The sequence below is a fragment of the Festucalex cinctus genome, chromosome 8 (assembly GCF_051991245.1).
Source record: "Festucalex cinctus isolate MCC-2025b chromosome 8, RoL_Fcin_1.0, whole genome shotgun sequence".
NCBI classification, from domain to species: domain Eukaryota; kingdom Metazoa; phylum Chordata; class Actinopteri; order Syngnathiformes; family Syngnathidae; genus Festucalex; species Festucalex cinctus.
The window spans coordinates 23,285,273-23,300,998 of NC_135418.1; the positions used below are offsets into that span (position 1 = coordinate 23,285,273).

At 39.2% G+C, this 15,726-nt stretch overlaps 2 protein-coding genes across 7 annotated transcripts in view; one reads left to right on the forward strand and one right to left on the reverse strand.

Moving 5' to 3' along the window:
* Window positions 1-10,249, reverse strand: part of col2a1b (collagen, type II, alpha 1b) — a 101,202-nt gene extending 90,953 nt beyond the window's left edge. For 5 of the 6 annotated variants that reach the window (XM_077530758.1, XM_077530756.1, XM_077530763.1 and 2 more), the window contains exons 1-3: window positions 9,956-10,249; window positions 9,409-9,483; window positions 9,227-9,339 (exon numbers count right to left, since the gene is read on the reverse strand). The gene's annotated coding sequence lies outside the window, so the exon portion shown is untranslated. The remainder of the gene's footprint in view (window positions 1-9,226; window positions 9,340-9,408; window positions 9,484-9,955) is intronic. The other variant, XM_077530759.1, reaches the window with a different exon arrangement.
* LOC144024455 (dual specificity calcium/calmodulin-dependent 3',5'-cyclic nucleotide phosphodiesterase 1B-like) lies at window positions 1,765-14,172 on the forward strand. Its single transcript, XM_077530767.1, has 14 exons — window positions 1,765-1,906; window positions 6,060-6,173; window positions 6,307-6,489; window positions 7,002-7,068; window positions 7,176-7,292; window positions 7,593-7,733; window positions 8,375-8,475; window positions 9,267-9,392; window positions 10,671-10,772; window positions 10,869-10,989; window positions 11,829-11,910; window positions 11,999-12,116; window positions 13,510-13,646; window positions 13,875-14,172. The coding sequence occupies exons 1-14, from the start codon at window positions 1,854-1,856 to the stop codon at window positions 13,970-13,972; spliced, it is 1,560 nt and encodes a 519-aa protein (XP_077386893.1). The 5' UTR covers window positions 1,765-1,853; the 3' UTR covers window positions 13,973-14,172.
* Window positions 14,173-15,726: the final 1,554 nt, after the last annotated feature.

Sequence of the window (15,726 nt, forward strand, 5' to 3'; positions counted from 1 at the left end):
CACATATCGCAAACACTTACTTATCGAAACCCTCTCTTTCTCCTTTCTGATCTGCCACATTTGTACCAACTTGAAACCTGTCCAAGTGCACAGCAATCTTGCAGTTTGAGTGTTTTTCTTCCTCACATTGACATCACAGGTTGCTTTTAATGAAAACAAAACCATCTTCCAGTCATGTCAGTGTGACTTTTCTTCATTTTCGGCGATATGTTATGCCATGTCAAAGAGCATGGGAGCATGAGAATGAGTCTGACCCAGCAGCCAAACCAGCACCAGCATTGAGGGAGGAATGGGGGTTAGACTAAATCAGGGGCTTTCCCCAGTCACATTGCTGAACAGTGCTGCTCTAACTCCATAAAAAGATTACACATGGGTATGGAACATCGAGGGAAAAAGTTAAGGACACGTCGTTTAACAACCTTTACTGATCTTATTGATTTGTGGTAATGTCCTTTTTAAGCTTCCTACTCATCTAAAAATGTCCATCTGGCAACGATCTTCAACTTTATCCATAATAGCACTACAATTTAATGGTTTTGGCCTATGACCCACCACTTCTACAACATTTTTGCAATAAAACCAGTTTTCCTTCATCATGATCCCAAACAATCATAACAGTGATTATGACCTGGGTGTGCTTCCTGGGGGTTTTTAGGGGCTTGGCTGTGCTGTGCGGGGGTTCTGTTGCCCTACTCAGGCTTTTTAGCGGCTCGGTTGCACTTCATGTGGGCTAAAGTGTGGTTCGTGGGGAACTCAGTGGGGCTTCATGGAGGCTTTTTATGGACTCAGGTGTATTTTGTGGGCACTGAGGTTCATAGACGATTTTCAGTGCATCTCATGGGGACTCATTTTGTGAGGAGTTCTGTTTCGTGAAAGCTTCTTAAAGGAAAGCTTGTACTTTGTGGGGACTTGGATGGTCAACTATGCATTGTGACAGTTTTTTAGGACCATGCTGGCACCTTTTGGGGACTCAGGTGCTGTACATGGAAGCTTTTTTCGTGCTCGAGTACGCTTTTTCGAAATTTTCGGAGGCTCGGGTGCGCTTCATGGAGGCTGAAGTGCACTTTGTGGGGGTGTTTTGGTGGAATGAACGCGTTTCACGAGTTGGGTGTTCTAGAGTACTCCACAGTTTAGCAATTTCGAAATCCCTGATCTTAAGTTTCTATTGCATCTTTATATATGATTATTATAAATCTTATAAATTTAATCAATATGAAATGTATACCATTACCTGACCCACTGACCCCATGGCACTGTTCTGAGAACACTGAAGAGATAGTGAGCCGTATTGTAGAGCAATTGACCGTCGAGGATTGAAGCGGAAAAAAAACGGATTCAAAACGTGAGCCCCCAGAATGGCTGCTCTGTTGTGGCTGTCTTTGGAGGACAAGCTTTGTTTTATGAGCCCGAGTTGGGGCGACTCTGGTGAAAGAGTGTCTCTGTGGCTCCCTGATTTGTGGCAGCGTTGGAAAAATTCTCAATTTGGGATTTAAGTACACACAGCTTGAAAGGCTCCCAGTCAACACCTCATCAGTGAGGGTCAGCGCACTCACACTTGTGCACACACGCGCACACATAAACTGACAAAGATGCTCGTACCACACTCACGCACACACATTGACACAGTCTGGGCTCCTTCAGCCAATCAGAGTGAGTGAGTATGTCCCCCCAGAAGTGGGCGGGAGAGTTGCTGAAACAAGTCTGTCTCAGGACACACAAGTTTTTACGTTAGTGCTTCGGAGAAGTTTTTTTTGTGGGGGGGCCCTCTAGAATAATCCTTGTTTTTCCTGCACTTTTGTTTTGATTTCGGGGGGGAAACTCTGGGGTCCATCAGGTTACAGCTTGAGCGCAGAATGGCTGAACTGGTGAGAATCCGTAAGAAACATCTCCAGGTGCCCATCTCAAGGTAAGATCAGAGCTCATGTTGAGTCATTTCAAAGAAAGCTTTTAACGCCACCTAAACTGATTGAGGGAGCTCTCCCACTTGTTTGGGGTGTCTTATGAAGAAAACAGCCACTTACAAGTCAGTTTCTTTGGCGGACAAGACATTATTGATTGTTGTTTATATTGCTGTTTTGTTCAGCATGTAACCCAAACACACATAAGTGTACATTTCTAATCTAGTCTAGACCAAAGCCTGAACACTTGCGCTAAACAACCGATCGCATGGTTTGTTTTCACCAGCCTGACTATACTTAGCAGCCACGACACTTGCCAGTTGTTACAGGAACACTTGACTTCCTTACACCATGGCTTTGTGGGAGGGGAAATGAGCTGTGCGGATGATGGGTCATGTGGCTTTTGTTTTGGTTATGGCTTTGACATCTTAGTGTGTGTTGGTGACTGCAGCTCCACACATTGTTGGGTGTGCGGCGCTACTTTTGCCTTTGCAGTCATCATTACTCAAACAGTTATGGCCTCATTTTTGTTCAAAATGGTAAAATGTCAAAAGCGCACTGAAAATAAATACTGCGTCATTCCAACCTCTTATTTATGAACATTTTTACCTAATTTTTGGGGGGTATTTATAGATTTGCCGGTACATGCATGTGGCTTATGTGTGAGCCAGATCACCAATGGAGGCCAAAGAACTTGGGAGGCGCAACACCTCAAGAAAAAAAAATAGAGAACAAATATATCTTTTAACCTAAACAAACTCCTAACTACTAAACTTCACACGTTCCAAAAACATGCACGTTAGGGTACTTCTCAGGACTTTGAAATTGTCTAAGATGGTAATTCTTCCAAATCGAAAAGAGGAGAAAAACTACATAAAAAGTATGGAAGAATAACCTGCTAAGTTAAATGTAATTAAAGTTATGTCACAGAGTTATTCAAATGATTATTTTTGTCTCTCTTATTGTTGAATGGGTATTTTCTGGTTGAACAAGAGATGAGACAAAGTCGCTGCAAAGACTATTAAATATTGTTATAAGACGAAATGTCCGATACTACTTTTTTCCAGACTCATAACAGCCTCCTTGAGCTGTTATCGGCACTGATATGATAACATGATATCGGGACTCCCTCATCCCTAGTTATAAGTGATATGAATTAAAAACATTTGCTATTTTTATCATTTACCTACCATTTTGATTAAAAGAAATATATCGTACTTTTTTTTTTTCAATGTATGTTCTAAATGTATACTACTACTAATTTACTTTATTGAAATCTGGGTTAGGTGCGACACCTTCATAAAAATAAAGATATATTTAACCCGCTAAAACAACTTAAGCTACAGTTAAGCTTCAAATTATTTGCACTGTGGTCAAATGTGCAGCAAAAAAAAAAAAAAAGACCCTAAATACTTAGACAGTATTACATTTTGTTTGCGTGGTAGTATAGCTGCCAAAGTCATTTTTGAAAATTTTCAGAAAACAATATAACAATTTTTAAAAAATAAATAAAAAATTCACTTTCCCAAATGTAAAAGTAGATCAGCAGTTTTGGCTCAGCAGCTTGAGAAAATTTTAGAAAATAAATATCTAGTAGATGTGCTAAACCAAAACCCAAAATAATTCATAACATGGCACAATTTTTAGTTAAAGTAAATTAATATGATGAAAAAAGTTTTGTTTGTTTGTTTGATGTTTGTTTGTGCTGACAATATGTCTCTTGGTATAAAGGACTTCAAAACAGGCGTAGCAGCTTGAGAGAAGTAAAGGAAAACTTATTGAAACACTTGGAAATTAGTTTTCATCACCAGGAGGAAAAAAAAACAGACCTCAAGTAGTACAGCTTACCAAATATGGTTCCTCGCTTCTTAAATGAAACCTGCAGAACTAAAACATGTTAGTTTAAGGAATTGTGCAGTACTTTTGCACTGTTTGCTTGTAGTCAAGTAGTATCAGTGACGCTCCGCTGTGTACAAGACAAAAAAGATTTGTCATTCATCTCCATAAACAAAAGTGCCCTTGACAAGTCATTTCCGGGGAAAAAGCGCTGTCAAATGTCTCCCCAGCCGCTAACACCGAAAAGAAGGAGCTATCTGGAAAGATTATGAGCGCGGACATTTGGGCGCTTGCTATTTTTATGGCTCAACAGCTTTCTGATGATGGTGCCAATGTGATAAACACTTAAAAAGCTACGAGTGCCAACGGCAGCATCCCTGCCTGTTAGCAGGCCGCATGGCCCTCATCTGGCAGTGCTTCAACAACGGTCACGGAGGGGACGCGGGGGGGAGGGCGGAGTCGTCCGTTATTTGAAAGAAACTCACGTCACGTCCAATAAATCTGCATGAGAGAATAAATCCGCTTCTATAAACAGAGGATGAGATTTCTCATGGAGACCCGAGCAAACCTGTTGAGGCTTCGGAGATTTATTCACTGCATGAATGCAAGCTACATGCCGCAATTTATTAACCCTTCAAAAGGTATTTTTGGGTCCAGGAAAGGGGAGAATTTTTAACCAAGGACCCCCTCTCGATTCCTAACGGCCACTGGAAGTACATAGCATGTGCTACACCTCTAAATGCCAAAGGAGTGAAAAGGTTGCCCATCATAGAGAAATGTAGTGATAATGAATTGATATTTTTAGCAATAAAATAGTTGCAATTAGGGCTTGAAACAACTCAGTGAATAACTTAATATAAACAACAACACAAAAGGGGGATAGGGAGAGAATGAAAGAAAAAAAAAAGAATGATCTTAAGATTTTAATAAGCACACTTTTTGTTTTGGTCTGCCATTTTAGCTAATTCAAGTAACAGGTTTCAAGTTACAGGTTTGACAATTCTACTATTGCACCCACGCAATCAACATAGCCAAAAAAAGGCTTGCAAATAAAAAACTAAAATGCATAAAATGCCCCTCGTTTCTCTTTGAATTTCATCCTCATTTGTGTCCTAAACACAAGAGTGACAATATTCACTCTCAGACGCACAATTCTCAAAACAACACTTTCTCCAAGTGTGCCTTACATAAGGCCCAAAAGCTTGGGAAGTTTTACTCTCATGGAAAGATTGGCAGATTGCCCTTTTCGCCACAGGCATTTTTTTTCCCCTCCTTGGGACAATTTGGCATGAAACGGATTCCAAATGAACTCTCGAGAAGACCTCATTTCTCACTGCGAACATCAACTCACTCACTCAAGACTTAAACACATGCGTTTCAGTTTGGATTGGATTTCCACTTTGGTGTTCAAGTCACACAATAATAATTGTTTTGCTCCCATTAAAAAACAAAACAAAAAAAAACTGGAAGACAGCATGCAAAGTAGTTAGGCTAGAAATATTTTTTTGGATACATCAGAGCAACCGCTCCTTACCCACAGATCACACACTGTACGTAGGGCCACATCCTCCAATGGGGGCCTCATTTTGCGCGAGGTAATGCATTGCGACATGCAACATCTGACCTATTTGAGGTAACACTCCGGGTACATGTATTTGAAATGTTATCCAAAACTCCATCCAGCTAAAATTCCTGTTTTGGGGTGGTATGAAGAATCCTGTGCACACAAAGAAAACATGCATAAGCACAGGAAGGCTGCAGTTGATTTTGAAACCCAATTCTGAAAAACACACAAACTTGAGCAAAAGTATTAGACCAGCGAGTCCCAAAAACTGGACCATGAAGGACCTCCAAGTGGTATAATTCCCTAAATCTATTCAACTAAACAATAACTCCTAACTCGGGTCAAGTCGAGTCAAGTTTATTTATATAGCCCATAGTCAAAAAAAAAAAAAGTCTCAAGTGTAGAAAACCCAATTCAGGGCGGAAAAGGAGAAAACCTTGAGAAGCTATTACAAAAGCAAAAAAATGGGGGCAGCAGTGATACAGGCCAAAATTTAGACTTCAGTGGGTATTGAAAGGAGACTAATTGCCTACTAGGTGTGGTTTAATGAAATGCGAGAAATCTTAAATCGAGATTAAACACTATGCCTGAGATAACTGCTCTAATTTTTGTGGGTAGGGCATTCCAAGTACCAGAGTCCAAACAGAGAATGCTCTAGAACCTATAGACCACCTCCAACCAACAATGTTCACAACCAGCATCTATAATTCTGTATGACTTTGATCAAATCACAAATATGAACTCATTTTGACTGCTTTCAGGCTCCGGAGCATCTTGAAGCAGCTGGACGACAAAGACGTTGACTTTGAAGATATCAAAAAGAATCTAGATTTGACGGCATCGCTATTGGAGGCTGTTTATCTGGATGGAAGCAGGTAGAGTAAGTCTAATAACGATGGCATTTGAGGTTATTCAAAAATATGTATGGCATTGTCGCACAGGGTTGAAAAGATGACTGCAAAACATGAAATCAACTTTCCATTCAGTGTGTGTGTGTATTTGTGCCAGGCAGTGCTTGGAATCTGAGGACGACCTCCAGCAGCTTCAGTCTGATGGAGTTCCCGCGGAGGTTACTGATTGGCTGGCATCAACATTCACTCAGAAGGTCCGACAGCCGGGGCGACGGTCAGACGAGAAGCCCAAGTTTCGTAGCATCGTGCATGCGGTACAGGCTGGGATATTTGTGGAGAGGTAGGACTTTTTTTTAAGTTTGTTTATTGTTTCCAATTATTACAATTATTCTATTCTAATACCAATCGGTCCAGTCAATCGCAGGGCAAACACAGACAAGCATTCACATTCATATCGACCAATCACAAAGCAGGAATCTGTCCCAATTGACTACAGAAAAGTCAGCTATATGAAACCCTACGCTAAGGATTGGTCTCTGAAAATGTAGGTCATCCCAATTGATTTAAGTGAATTGCATGTTGAACGAGTCACCAGTCAATCACAAAATGCCTGTGAATTTAGCATGATGTGGTGATGGTGTTTTCACTTGACCACAACCTCAACAACCCCACTACACACAGTCAGCCACATAGGACAGTGAAACATTGTCCCCCTTTTCTCTTTGAAATCATCCTCACCAAAGTGCATGGGGACTTGGAGGATTTATATAAACACCTGCTGAGACGAGTTTGCTGCACAGTCTCAGCATGTGAACTTCAAGTGAACTCAAAATAAACTTTGCATTATTCCAGGATGTTCAAGAGGGCCTACACGGCCGCCATGCCAGACCAACCTGCTGCAGTCGTTAAATGTCTGAGGGTAAGCCCCCGAAGCATCTCGCTCTGTGTCATGTGTTTGTGCGGCTTGTCCAAGTGCATCAATAATTCTTGTCATGCTAACTTGCCCGTCTTACTCTCTTTCCAAAGGACGTTGACCGCTGGAGTTTTGACGTGTTCGCCTTGAATGCAGCCAGCTCTGATCACGCACTGCAAACTCTCTTCTTGGAGCTCGTCACCAGATACGAACTCAACAGCCGCTTCAAGGTCCTTTTTGCAGTCATCTTCATCTTATACACTTTTCGACCAAGCAGTACTGTTACGTTAGGAAAAGTAAACAATGATTTGGCTTGCAGGTATAGGGAGGATGGTGATGGCTGAATTAGCTACCACTGTTTTTCTGTGGGGTTTGTTATTTGCAGTATCAGAAACATGGATTGTATTAGATTTCTATGGGATGCTTATTGAAGCATCCAAATTGCGCAATACCAGGCTTAATTTGATTACAACAGAGGCCATTTGTAAGGGGTTGAAAAGAGGGTCATGCAACTGATTGATTTGTTTTAGATTCCCATCTCCAGCCTGACGCTATTCCTGTCTGCCGTGGAGAGAGGATACTGTAAACACAACAACCCATACCACAGCCATGTGCACGCCGCAGATGTCACCCAGACCATGCACTGCCTGCTGCTGCGATCCGGTCTAGTGGTACAATTCAAATGTTGATGAGTTGAAACAGAGTCAAGATTTAGACTGAACACTTATGAATACATAACAGTTAAGACTTTGAGGAGAACCATGTCAAGACTTAAGACATCAACAAATCAAGACCACGTCAAGAATTCAGATGGTGAGGAGTTAAGTCAGACCAAGACTCTAAGAGTCAAGTCAAGACAAAGAGGAGCCTGGAGGACTTCATTAACATCAAGAAACGATCAAAAATTTGAGAAGTAAGGAGTAATTCAAGATTTTAAGAAGACTAAGGATTTGAGACTGAGTCAAGACCAAAACTTTGATGAGCTGTAACCAATTTAAGACCAAGACTCTGAGGAGTGACTTAAAGAGTGAGACTATCAGAAGAAAAGGCAAGACTTGTGACTTCAATGACTTACAACCACGTCAAGATTGACACTTTGAGGAGTCCAGACCAAGTCAAGACTCAAGACTTTAGACTCTGAGATGTTACGAACGTGTCAAGACATAGGACTTCCAAAAGTTAAGACCAAGTCAAGACCAAGACTCTTGGACAAGTGAAGACCAAGAATTTGAAGATTGAGGATGAAGACTATTACTATAAAAGATGGTTAGATGATTGATAGATTGTTGTGTTTCCTGCATGCACGAATCAGCATTGGCTAACCGAGCTGGAGGTGATGGCATCATTGTTCGCCGCAGCCATTCATGACTACGAGCATACGGGGACCACCAACAACTTTCACATCCACACAAAGTAAGCTCTTTTTCCTGGAACATTTACTCCTCCCTCAGCCCAATTCAAACAAAAGCGGCTATTTGCGTAGCATCCTATTTCGATTTTAAGCAATCAGGGAATATGAAACACGATTTATATAGGGCTAAACTGCAATCAAAACACATCTTGAGCGGGAGATCAGTATTTTTAGATCCTATATATCTATCCTTGCAAGAGAGACTCTTGGATTATTTGTGGCTCACTGTTTATATGTCCAATGAAATACAGCTGAATCGACCAAACGGCATACCTACAAAAGTGCAACAGTCTGTGTCCAGCCAAAATGACCTGCAAAATTGTGCTTCAAAAGCTCACAACAAAACAAATAAACAATAAGTGCGATACTGCTTTACCATAGCACAAGAAATGAAATATGACAATGAAGTAGGGTTTCTGGTTTCGCAGTATACAATTAATTGTTAAACCAAAAGCCTAATGGCTAATGACAGGCAGCACATATTGAACATGGTGAAAACGTACCTATTTTTTACACATTAAATAAATTTTTTAAAAATTGCTCAATATTTGCCAAACTGTTGTTTGTTGTCCAGTGAGTTGAATTCACTGCCACCCTACAGAACTTGTATCTCAAATATTTGCTCGCAAAATTGTCAGCCAAAAGATGACTCGTATCTCAAAAAACTTGGGTCACTCCTATATTGAGCAAGCATTGTATTTCCTATAGGGAAAATGTCAAACCTATTCAAATAGTGTGGATGAGTGCACCTACCTTTTATTGATGTAGTTTTTCTTTCTTTTTGTCTCACCAGGTCTGAGTTTGCACTGATCTACAACGACCGGTCGGTGCAGGAAAGTCATCACCTGAGCGCAGCGTTCCGCCTCCTGCAGGATGACCAAATGAATATCTTCATTCATTTGACTCGGGAGGAGTGGATGTAAGATATTCCCTACTTTTCAAAAGGTTTTTGCTGCCCATTCAACAGCATGTGGATGGATGTGAAAGAGTCACTCTGTTTCTTTGGTTGACTGTAGGGGAAATTTTGCCATTAATTTAGCATCCTAACATTAAAAATATGTTTTAATTTAAAAAAAAAAAAAAAAAAAAAAAAAAAAAAAAAAAAAAAAAAAAAAAAAAAAAGATTAAATAAATCATACATGTTGGCCTACTACTTGGCCAGAGAGAACTGGCGGGTTAAACTGAACGCATTAGCAAATGGCTATTTCTTATCCATTTAAAAGGCTACTTATTTAGTTTTTAAGTCATGCATAACAAATCATTTTCAATTTAATCATACACCAAAATATTACACTAATATCTGAAACATTTTATTATCATGACAAATATATATATATATTAAAAAAAGTTGAACAAAGGGGAATACCTTTTTCTTTTCTTTTTTAAGTTTAAAAAGTTTTAGTAGATTTTTGAATTACAGTAGTTGTACAGTATCAGTCTAATCTCAATATAAGTCGATTTTAAAACGTTTCATTGCCTTACCTTTACTTGTAGATGAAGTCTGTTACTAAGCTCATTTTGTTTTTTGAGCTTCAAAAGGCTCTCCATCTAAACAGAGATTATTGCCAGTAAAGACCATCTTTATTCATCAGTCTTATTCTGATTTTCAAATAAATGTTTGGGGTCTTTTTTTAAAGAGGCAATTATCTTATCATAGGCACTGTTGGCGCTGCTAGCTAGCCTGTGCCAGTGACAAGAGGCAGGAATACATTTATCACCGTCGAAATAAAAGTCATTAGCAGCAGCACCTAGCTAGAGCAAGTAGTCTGCGTAGAAAAAGAGAAAGTGCACCAACATGAATCAATGTGTTCTCGCACGCCCCCTTCAGTGTGGATGTCGCAGTCCCGGTCAATAAAAACGAAAGTTACGAATGTAACTACGGTTCTATGAGTCCCGAACGACCGAGGGACGAAATAGAACCGGCTGTTCAATCTGTCATGTTGTGCTTTATTCTTTATTTGCGCTTTTAAGTGATCAGCAAAACTAAAAATGTGACATAAATATGAAATACATTAGCCTGGCTTGTCACCAATAGATGGTGATGTTGGACCATCCTATTTTGCTTTTTGTGAGGCTGGCTAGTTTCTGCAGTACTTCACAAGCATTTAAAACGTGAGGAAAACACAGGAAACACAAATTTTTATGCAAAATTGTTATTTCAAAACCTAAATCTAGTAATCATTGCATGCGCCCACAGGGAGTTGCGTTCGCTTGTCATCGAGATGGTGCTATCCACAGACATGTCCTCTCATCTCCTCCAAGTAAAAGCCATGAAATCCTGTCTTCAGCAACAAGAACGGTAACACCACACACCTTCCAGAACTGTTTCGGGAGTACACAAACATTTTTTTATTTTATTTTATTTTATTTTATTTTATTTTTTTTTTTGTCTCAGCATCGAGAAATCCAAAGCTTTATCACTACTGCTCCACACGGCCGACATCAGCCATCCGTCTAAACCTTGGTCTCTGCACTCCAAATGGACCAAGGCACTAATGGAGGAATTCTTCAGGCAGGTAGGAACATGGCAAAAGTTTTTTTTTATATAGTAGTTTGTGAAGGACTTATACCAAAGGCAATCATTCCATCCGTCATATTCTACACTACGCGAATTCTATGCAAGTTCTCCTGGGAGGGTGAGGGAATAGCCAATCACTGTGCAGGAGGCGGGGCTAATATGTCATGGGCCAAACAGGTGACCATGTATGTTTTTAGTCACATACGAACATGTCTGACAACACAACAGAATGACATCACTGGCATAAAATTAAGCCTTTTAAGGTTATCTCAGCTTTATATATTTAATTACTTACTGTATATGATTCAAAATCATATTTAACAATATTCGTAATTGAATGTTATGATTTTATACTTGAAAGATCATGTTTTTTTTTCTTGAAATCTTTTGAGTTTATATGTAAAATATTAAAATTTCATTCTTGCATGAATTGTGTACAACTGTTTTCTCCTAACATTATGACTTTTAATCTTGTATGACTTGTCCTCGAAATTATTCTTTAATATCGGTGTGGCCTCACTCTCAAGTGCCATTCACAGAAAGACATCATCAACTGTGTCTTCCATCATGAGTCTGTTCCCAACATTGGCCGCTTTTGTGCTGCTTTTTTTTTTCCAAAATAGAAAAGAGGAGGCGTACTGTGCAGCCTCGCTGTTTCTCTTCCGGAAGTATACAAGAAAAAGCCTGTTCAGTGTTTTTTTTTTTTCTACTGTGGAAAAAAAAGAAAGAAGAAAAAGCACTTTAGATGTATCACATAAGCTTGGCGTAGTTATTTTGAGGGTTGGAGTGGGATGCCTTTTAAGATATCTGCTGGTTGTCTCTTTCTACCATGGGGAGGGTGATAGAGAAGCGGAGCTCGGTCTGCCCTTCTCGCCGCTGTGTGATCGAAAAAGCACCCTGGTGGCCGAGTCCCAGATTGGTATGTCCAACAAACGCACGCACAAAAAGCACAACACTTCATTTCAAATGGATAACATCGCTTGTATGGTTGTGTTTCTTTCCCGTAGGTTTTATCGACTTTATCGTGTACCCAACGTTCTGCCTGCTGACAGACATGGCGGAGAAGATCGTGGTTCCTCTGGTGGAGGAGAACCCGGGTCCACCAGACCCCTGTAACAGACACAGGTACAACATTGCCAGGATTTTTAAAGACATGTAACACAAGATGAATATAAGCGTCTTACAAACACATTTAAAAACATAATATATTGAGCAAGAGCATGATTTTTTTTTTTTTTTTTTTTACAAAATTATCATCTCACAATATACATCAATAATCATGCCCAAAGATGTACATTATAAAATGAACCTGCAGCCATCGCTTTCTGTAGGTGTACAGAGCAGGACTGAAGAGGACTTCTCATTCAAGAATCTTCAGCAAAATTTAAATTAGGCTGAGCTGAAATACTTCCTGTTTTCATTCTTCTTCTTTCAAATTTACGCCATGTCATGCAAAATAGTGTGACACCATCTCGTGGTCGAGAGTGGAATTACATCCTCTGTCTCTGTCTCTCTCTCTCTCTCTCTCTCTCTCTCTCTCTCTCTCTCTCTCTCTCTCCATTGTTTAATCCATTCCACGTCGTATCGTCTCAAACTGCATCAATTTTAAAACCATTTGAAAGGGTACAAGCACTGTGATCCCATCCATCCATTTTCTTGACCGCTTACTCCTCACAAGGGTTGCTGGGGGTGGGGTTGGGCGGGGGGGATGCTGGAGCCTATCTCAACTGGCTTTGGGCAGTAGGCGGGGGACACCCTGGACTGGTTGCCAGCCAATCGCAGCCATTGTGATATTTTTTTTTTCAAATAACAAGTAACGAGTATAATGGGGGAGCTGGGGTATCAACGTAGTGTAAAAAGTTAAAAGTTAATATTAGCACATAAAAACAAAAAATATATATTATAATATGGTACCCTGATATTTAAATGTATTTCACCATTCGGAATTCTGTGTGATAACCAATATAAAAAGTAGAAAACATCCCAACACAACAAATATGCAATACAACATACAATACATATACGATATAGACAAATACATTAGGAGACAGTTTACCTTCAAATGAGCATTCTTATTCTTTTGTTACCACCCTCCAGGTCAGTCCTTCTGAAATAAGTGTCGCCAAAAAAACAGGCCAAAAAAAAAAGACAAAACATGTGTTAGTAATCCTTTGATTGGTTCCAATTCATGAAGGTTTTTGCATGACTTCAGTGGCCCTGTTTCGTTCTTTTTAATCTTCTTCACTGTGAATGAAAATTGAAGCAAAGAAATATTTTAATCAGTTTTAAATGACCCAGAACCTCATCTAACATCCAACCGGTTTATCAGCCAGGTGGTAAATATAACCACTTCTGATAATTCTTCAGATTTAAACTTCTGTGTCTCTTTCGTTTGAGACACTTAGGTAGAGCTATTATGAAAAAAATCACACTTGGACTCGATCGATTGCACTTTCTCCCGGTTGCCTGGTGACTGCCTGGTGTGTTGTCTTTGTGCCACGTATTGTCGGCCTACCAGCAACGTGTGGAAGGAGAGCTCCAGAGGACTGCAGTGGAGTCTGGCTCACATCACAGCCGAGCTGGTGAGCTTCCGTTCGACGTGGACGCGTCACACCGACGACAACAAGCTCAAGTGGAAAGACGGAGGGCCCAACGGTATTTATTTCACCACCAATCTACATCGACAGGGTGGCGCACTATTCGCACAGCGATAATCGGGTCGAATTGGAGCGTTTTTCTGCTCTTGCGAACAAATGAAGCAAAAGCCTGATGCTCATAATGTGTTCTTTTCCTCACCAATCTGCTTTAGAATACTGGGATGAGTGCTCATTAAGCAAATTTTTCCAATGTGTGTTGTTGTTGTTTTTTTTTTTAACCCTGCAGGATTCTCAGAAGCCAACGTGACAAAAGAGCAAAGAGGATCACCAGAGGAGCAGTCGCACAAATCCCAACAGGATGCCACCAAACTCACAAAACAATAACCTGACTCCTTTTTTCTTCTTCTTTGTTTTTTTTTTGTTTTTTTAACACTATTTGTTGAACTGAACGTCACTGTTTGAAGCAAAACCACAATGCTGTTATACGGTCTCATTTTTAAGAACATAATTTAATTGTGCAATTGTGTAACATGCTGGCCATGTTGTGCTGTAAGTAGACCATCTTATTAAATTAATTTACCAAACATGCTTGTTGCAAGTGTTATTTTTCCACATTATTATTACTATCATTATTATTATTATTATTATTATTATTATTATTATTGTTTTTATTCTTTAAGGCAACAAAATAGACACATTTACATTATAATCCCACTTTAAAGAGATACTTTACTTATTTAGATATTTTTTGGCAGTCAAACGTTAATATTTTGCCTCTAATAAATTTGATATTTTCATTATTTTTCATGTACACTTACTACCTTTAAAAACACATTTAGCAACTTGCTGTCGATTGAAAATGACATCACAAGGGCTCAAGTAACCAATCACAGCTCAGCTTGTGAACGTCACATGACCAAACCTAGAAAACAGGTGAGCTGTGATTGGTTACCTGAGCCCTTGTGATGTCATTTTCAGTCGACACCAAGTTGCAAAATGTTTTTTTCAAGGTACTATTTGTACGTGAAAAATAATAAAAGTATCAAATTAATTATAGACAAAATATTAACTTTTTATTGCTATAATGGGCTAAATAAGTGAAATTTAACCTTATTATTATTATTACTGTTATGTTTATTATTTGACTCATCATCCTTTTCCATTTATCTTATTTTATTTGTTTTAATTTAACCTTTACTTAACCAGGTAAAAATGTTTGAGAACTAATTCTAATTTACAAACATGACCTGGACATTTACAATACCAGATTATTACTGTTAATATTTGGCATTGTTGCCATTATTAATGTAATTTAAGATACAAATATTGTAAAATAATTCTAGATAATAATGCCACTTTTTTAGAGTTTGAAATGTTCCAGGAGATCTCGTCCCAGCCAACCTCTTAATGGTCTAACGTGTCGAACTCGAGTAAATGATTGTTAATGCAACTTCAATCGTTAATACATTTTGCATGGGCTATCATATTATGGAGTGGTGCCTAATATTGTGGCTGACGGGTTTGCAAAATGCCTCAACTGATTCCTGCTTTTCAGGGTTACCCGGAAATGTCTGCATGTAGACTTAAGTTGCTGCAATGCCCCTCAATGTACGCATGTTTATGAAAAATGTATGCTTTTCGTGCTTCCGGCTCATAGTTCAATGAATTATTAATACTCGGGGCCTATTTTTAGGGGAGTCACCCTCAATGAACCGCATGGCCACTGGCGCGTGCTTGCGAAAACTTCAACTTTCTCTTCTTTCTTGTAAAAAAAAATCATCCCACATCACCAATTTACACATTTTATTGTATCAAACACATTTTGATAACTCATCAATTCAAGTAAGCTTGGAACAAATGGACTGAGTTAAATAATCATTTTAAACAAGACACATACTATAGAATCGATAAATACACTGCAGAAAAAGAGCTAGCTCAGTTATACTTCTTTTTTTTTGGAATTCTGAAGCTGATCCGTGATGTACCGTAAATGTGAAGCATTAAGGAAGGATTGTCACAATCTCCAAATTAATACAACTTCAATTTAAAATGTTCTGGTCGCTTTGACAAAGGAATATCAATATCATGGGTTTGTGCCATACAAAACGAAGCACAATCGAATCTATTGGTACCATGCA

What these genes read in the sequence shown, in the direction of transcription:
- LOC144024455 (XM_077530767.1), top strand. Translation starts at nt 1,854, where the DNA reads ATGGCTGAACTGGTGAGAATCCGTAAGAAACATCTCCAGGTGCCCATC. An exon ending in CTCCAGGTGCCCATCTCAAG is followed by an intron (nt 1,907 to 6,059) that starts GTAAGATCAGAG and finishes GACTGCTTTCAG; the next exon opens with GCTCCGGAGCATCTTGAAGC. An exon ending in GAAAGACGGAGGGCCCAACG is followed by an intron (nt 13,647 to 13,874) that starts GTATTTATTTCA and finishes TTAACCCTGCAG; the next exon opens with GATTCTCAGAAGCCAACGTG.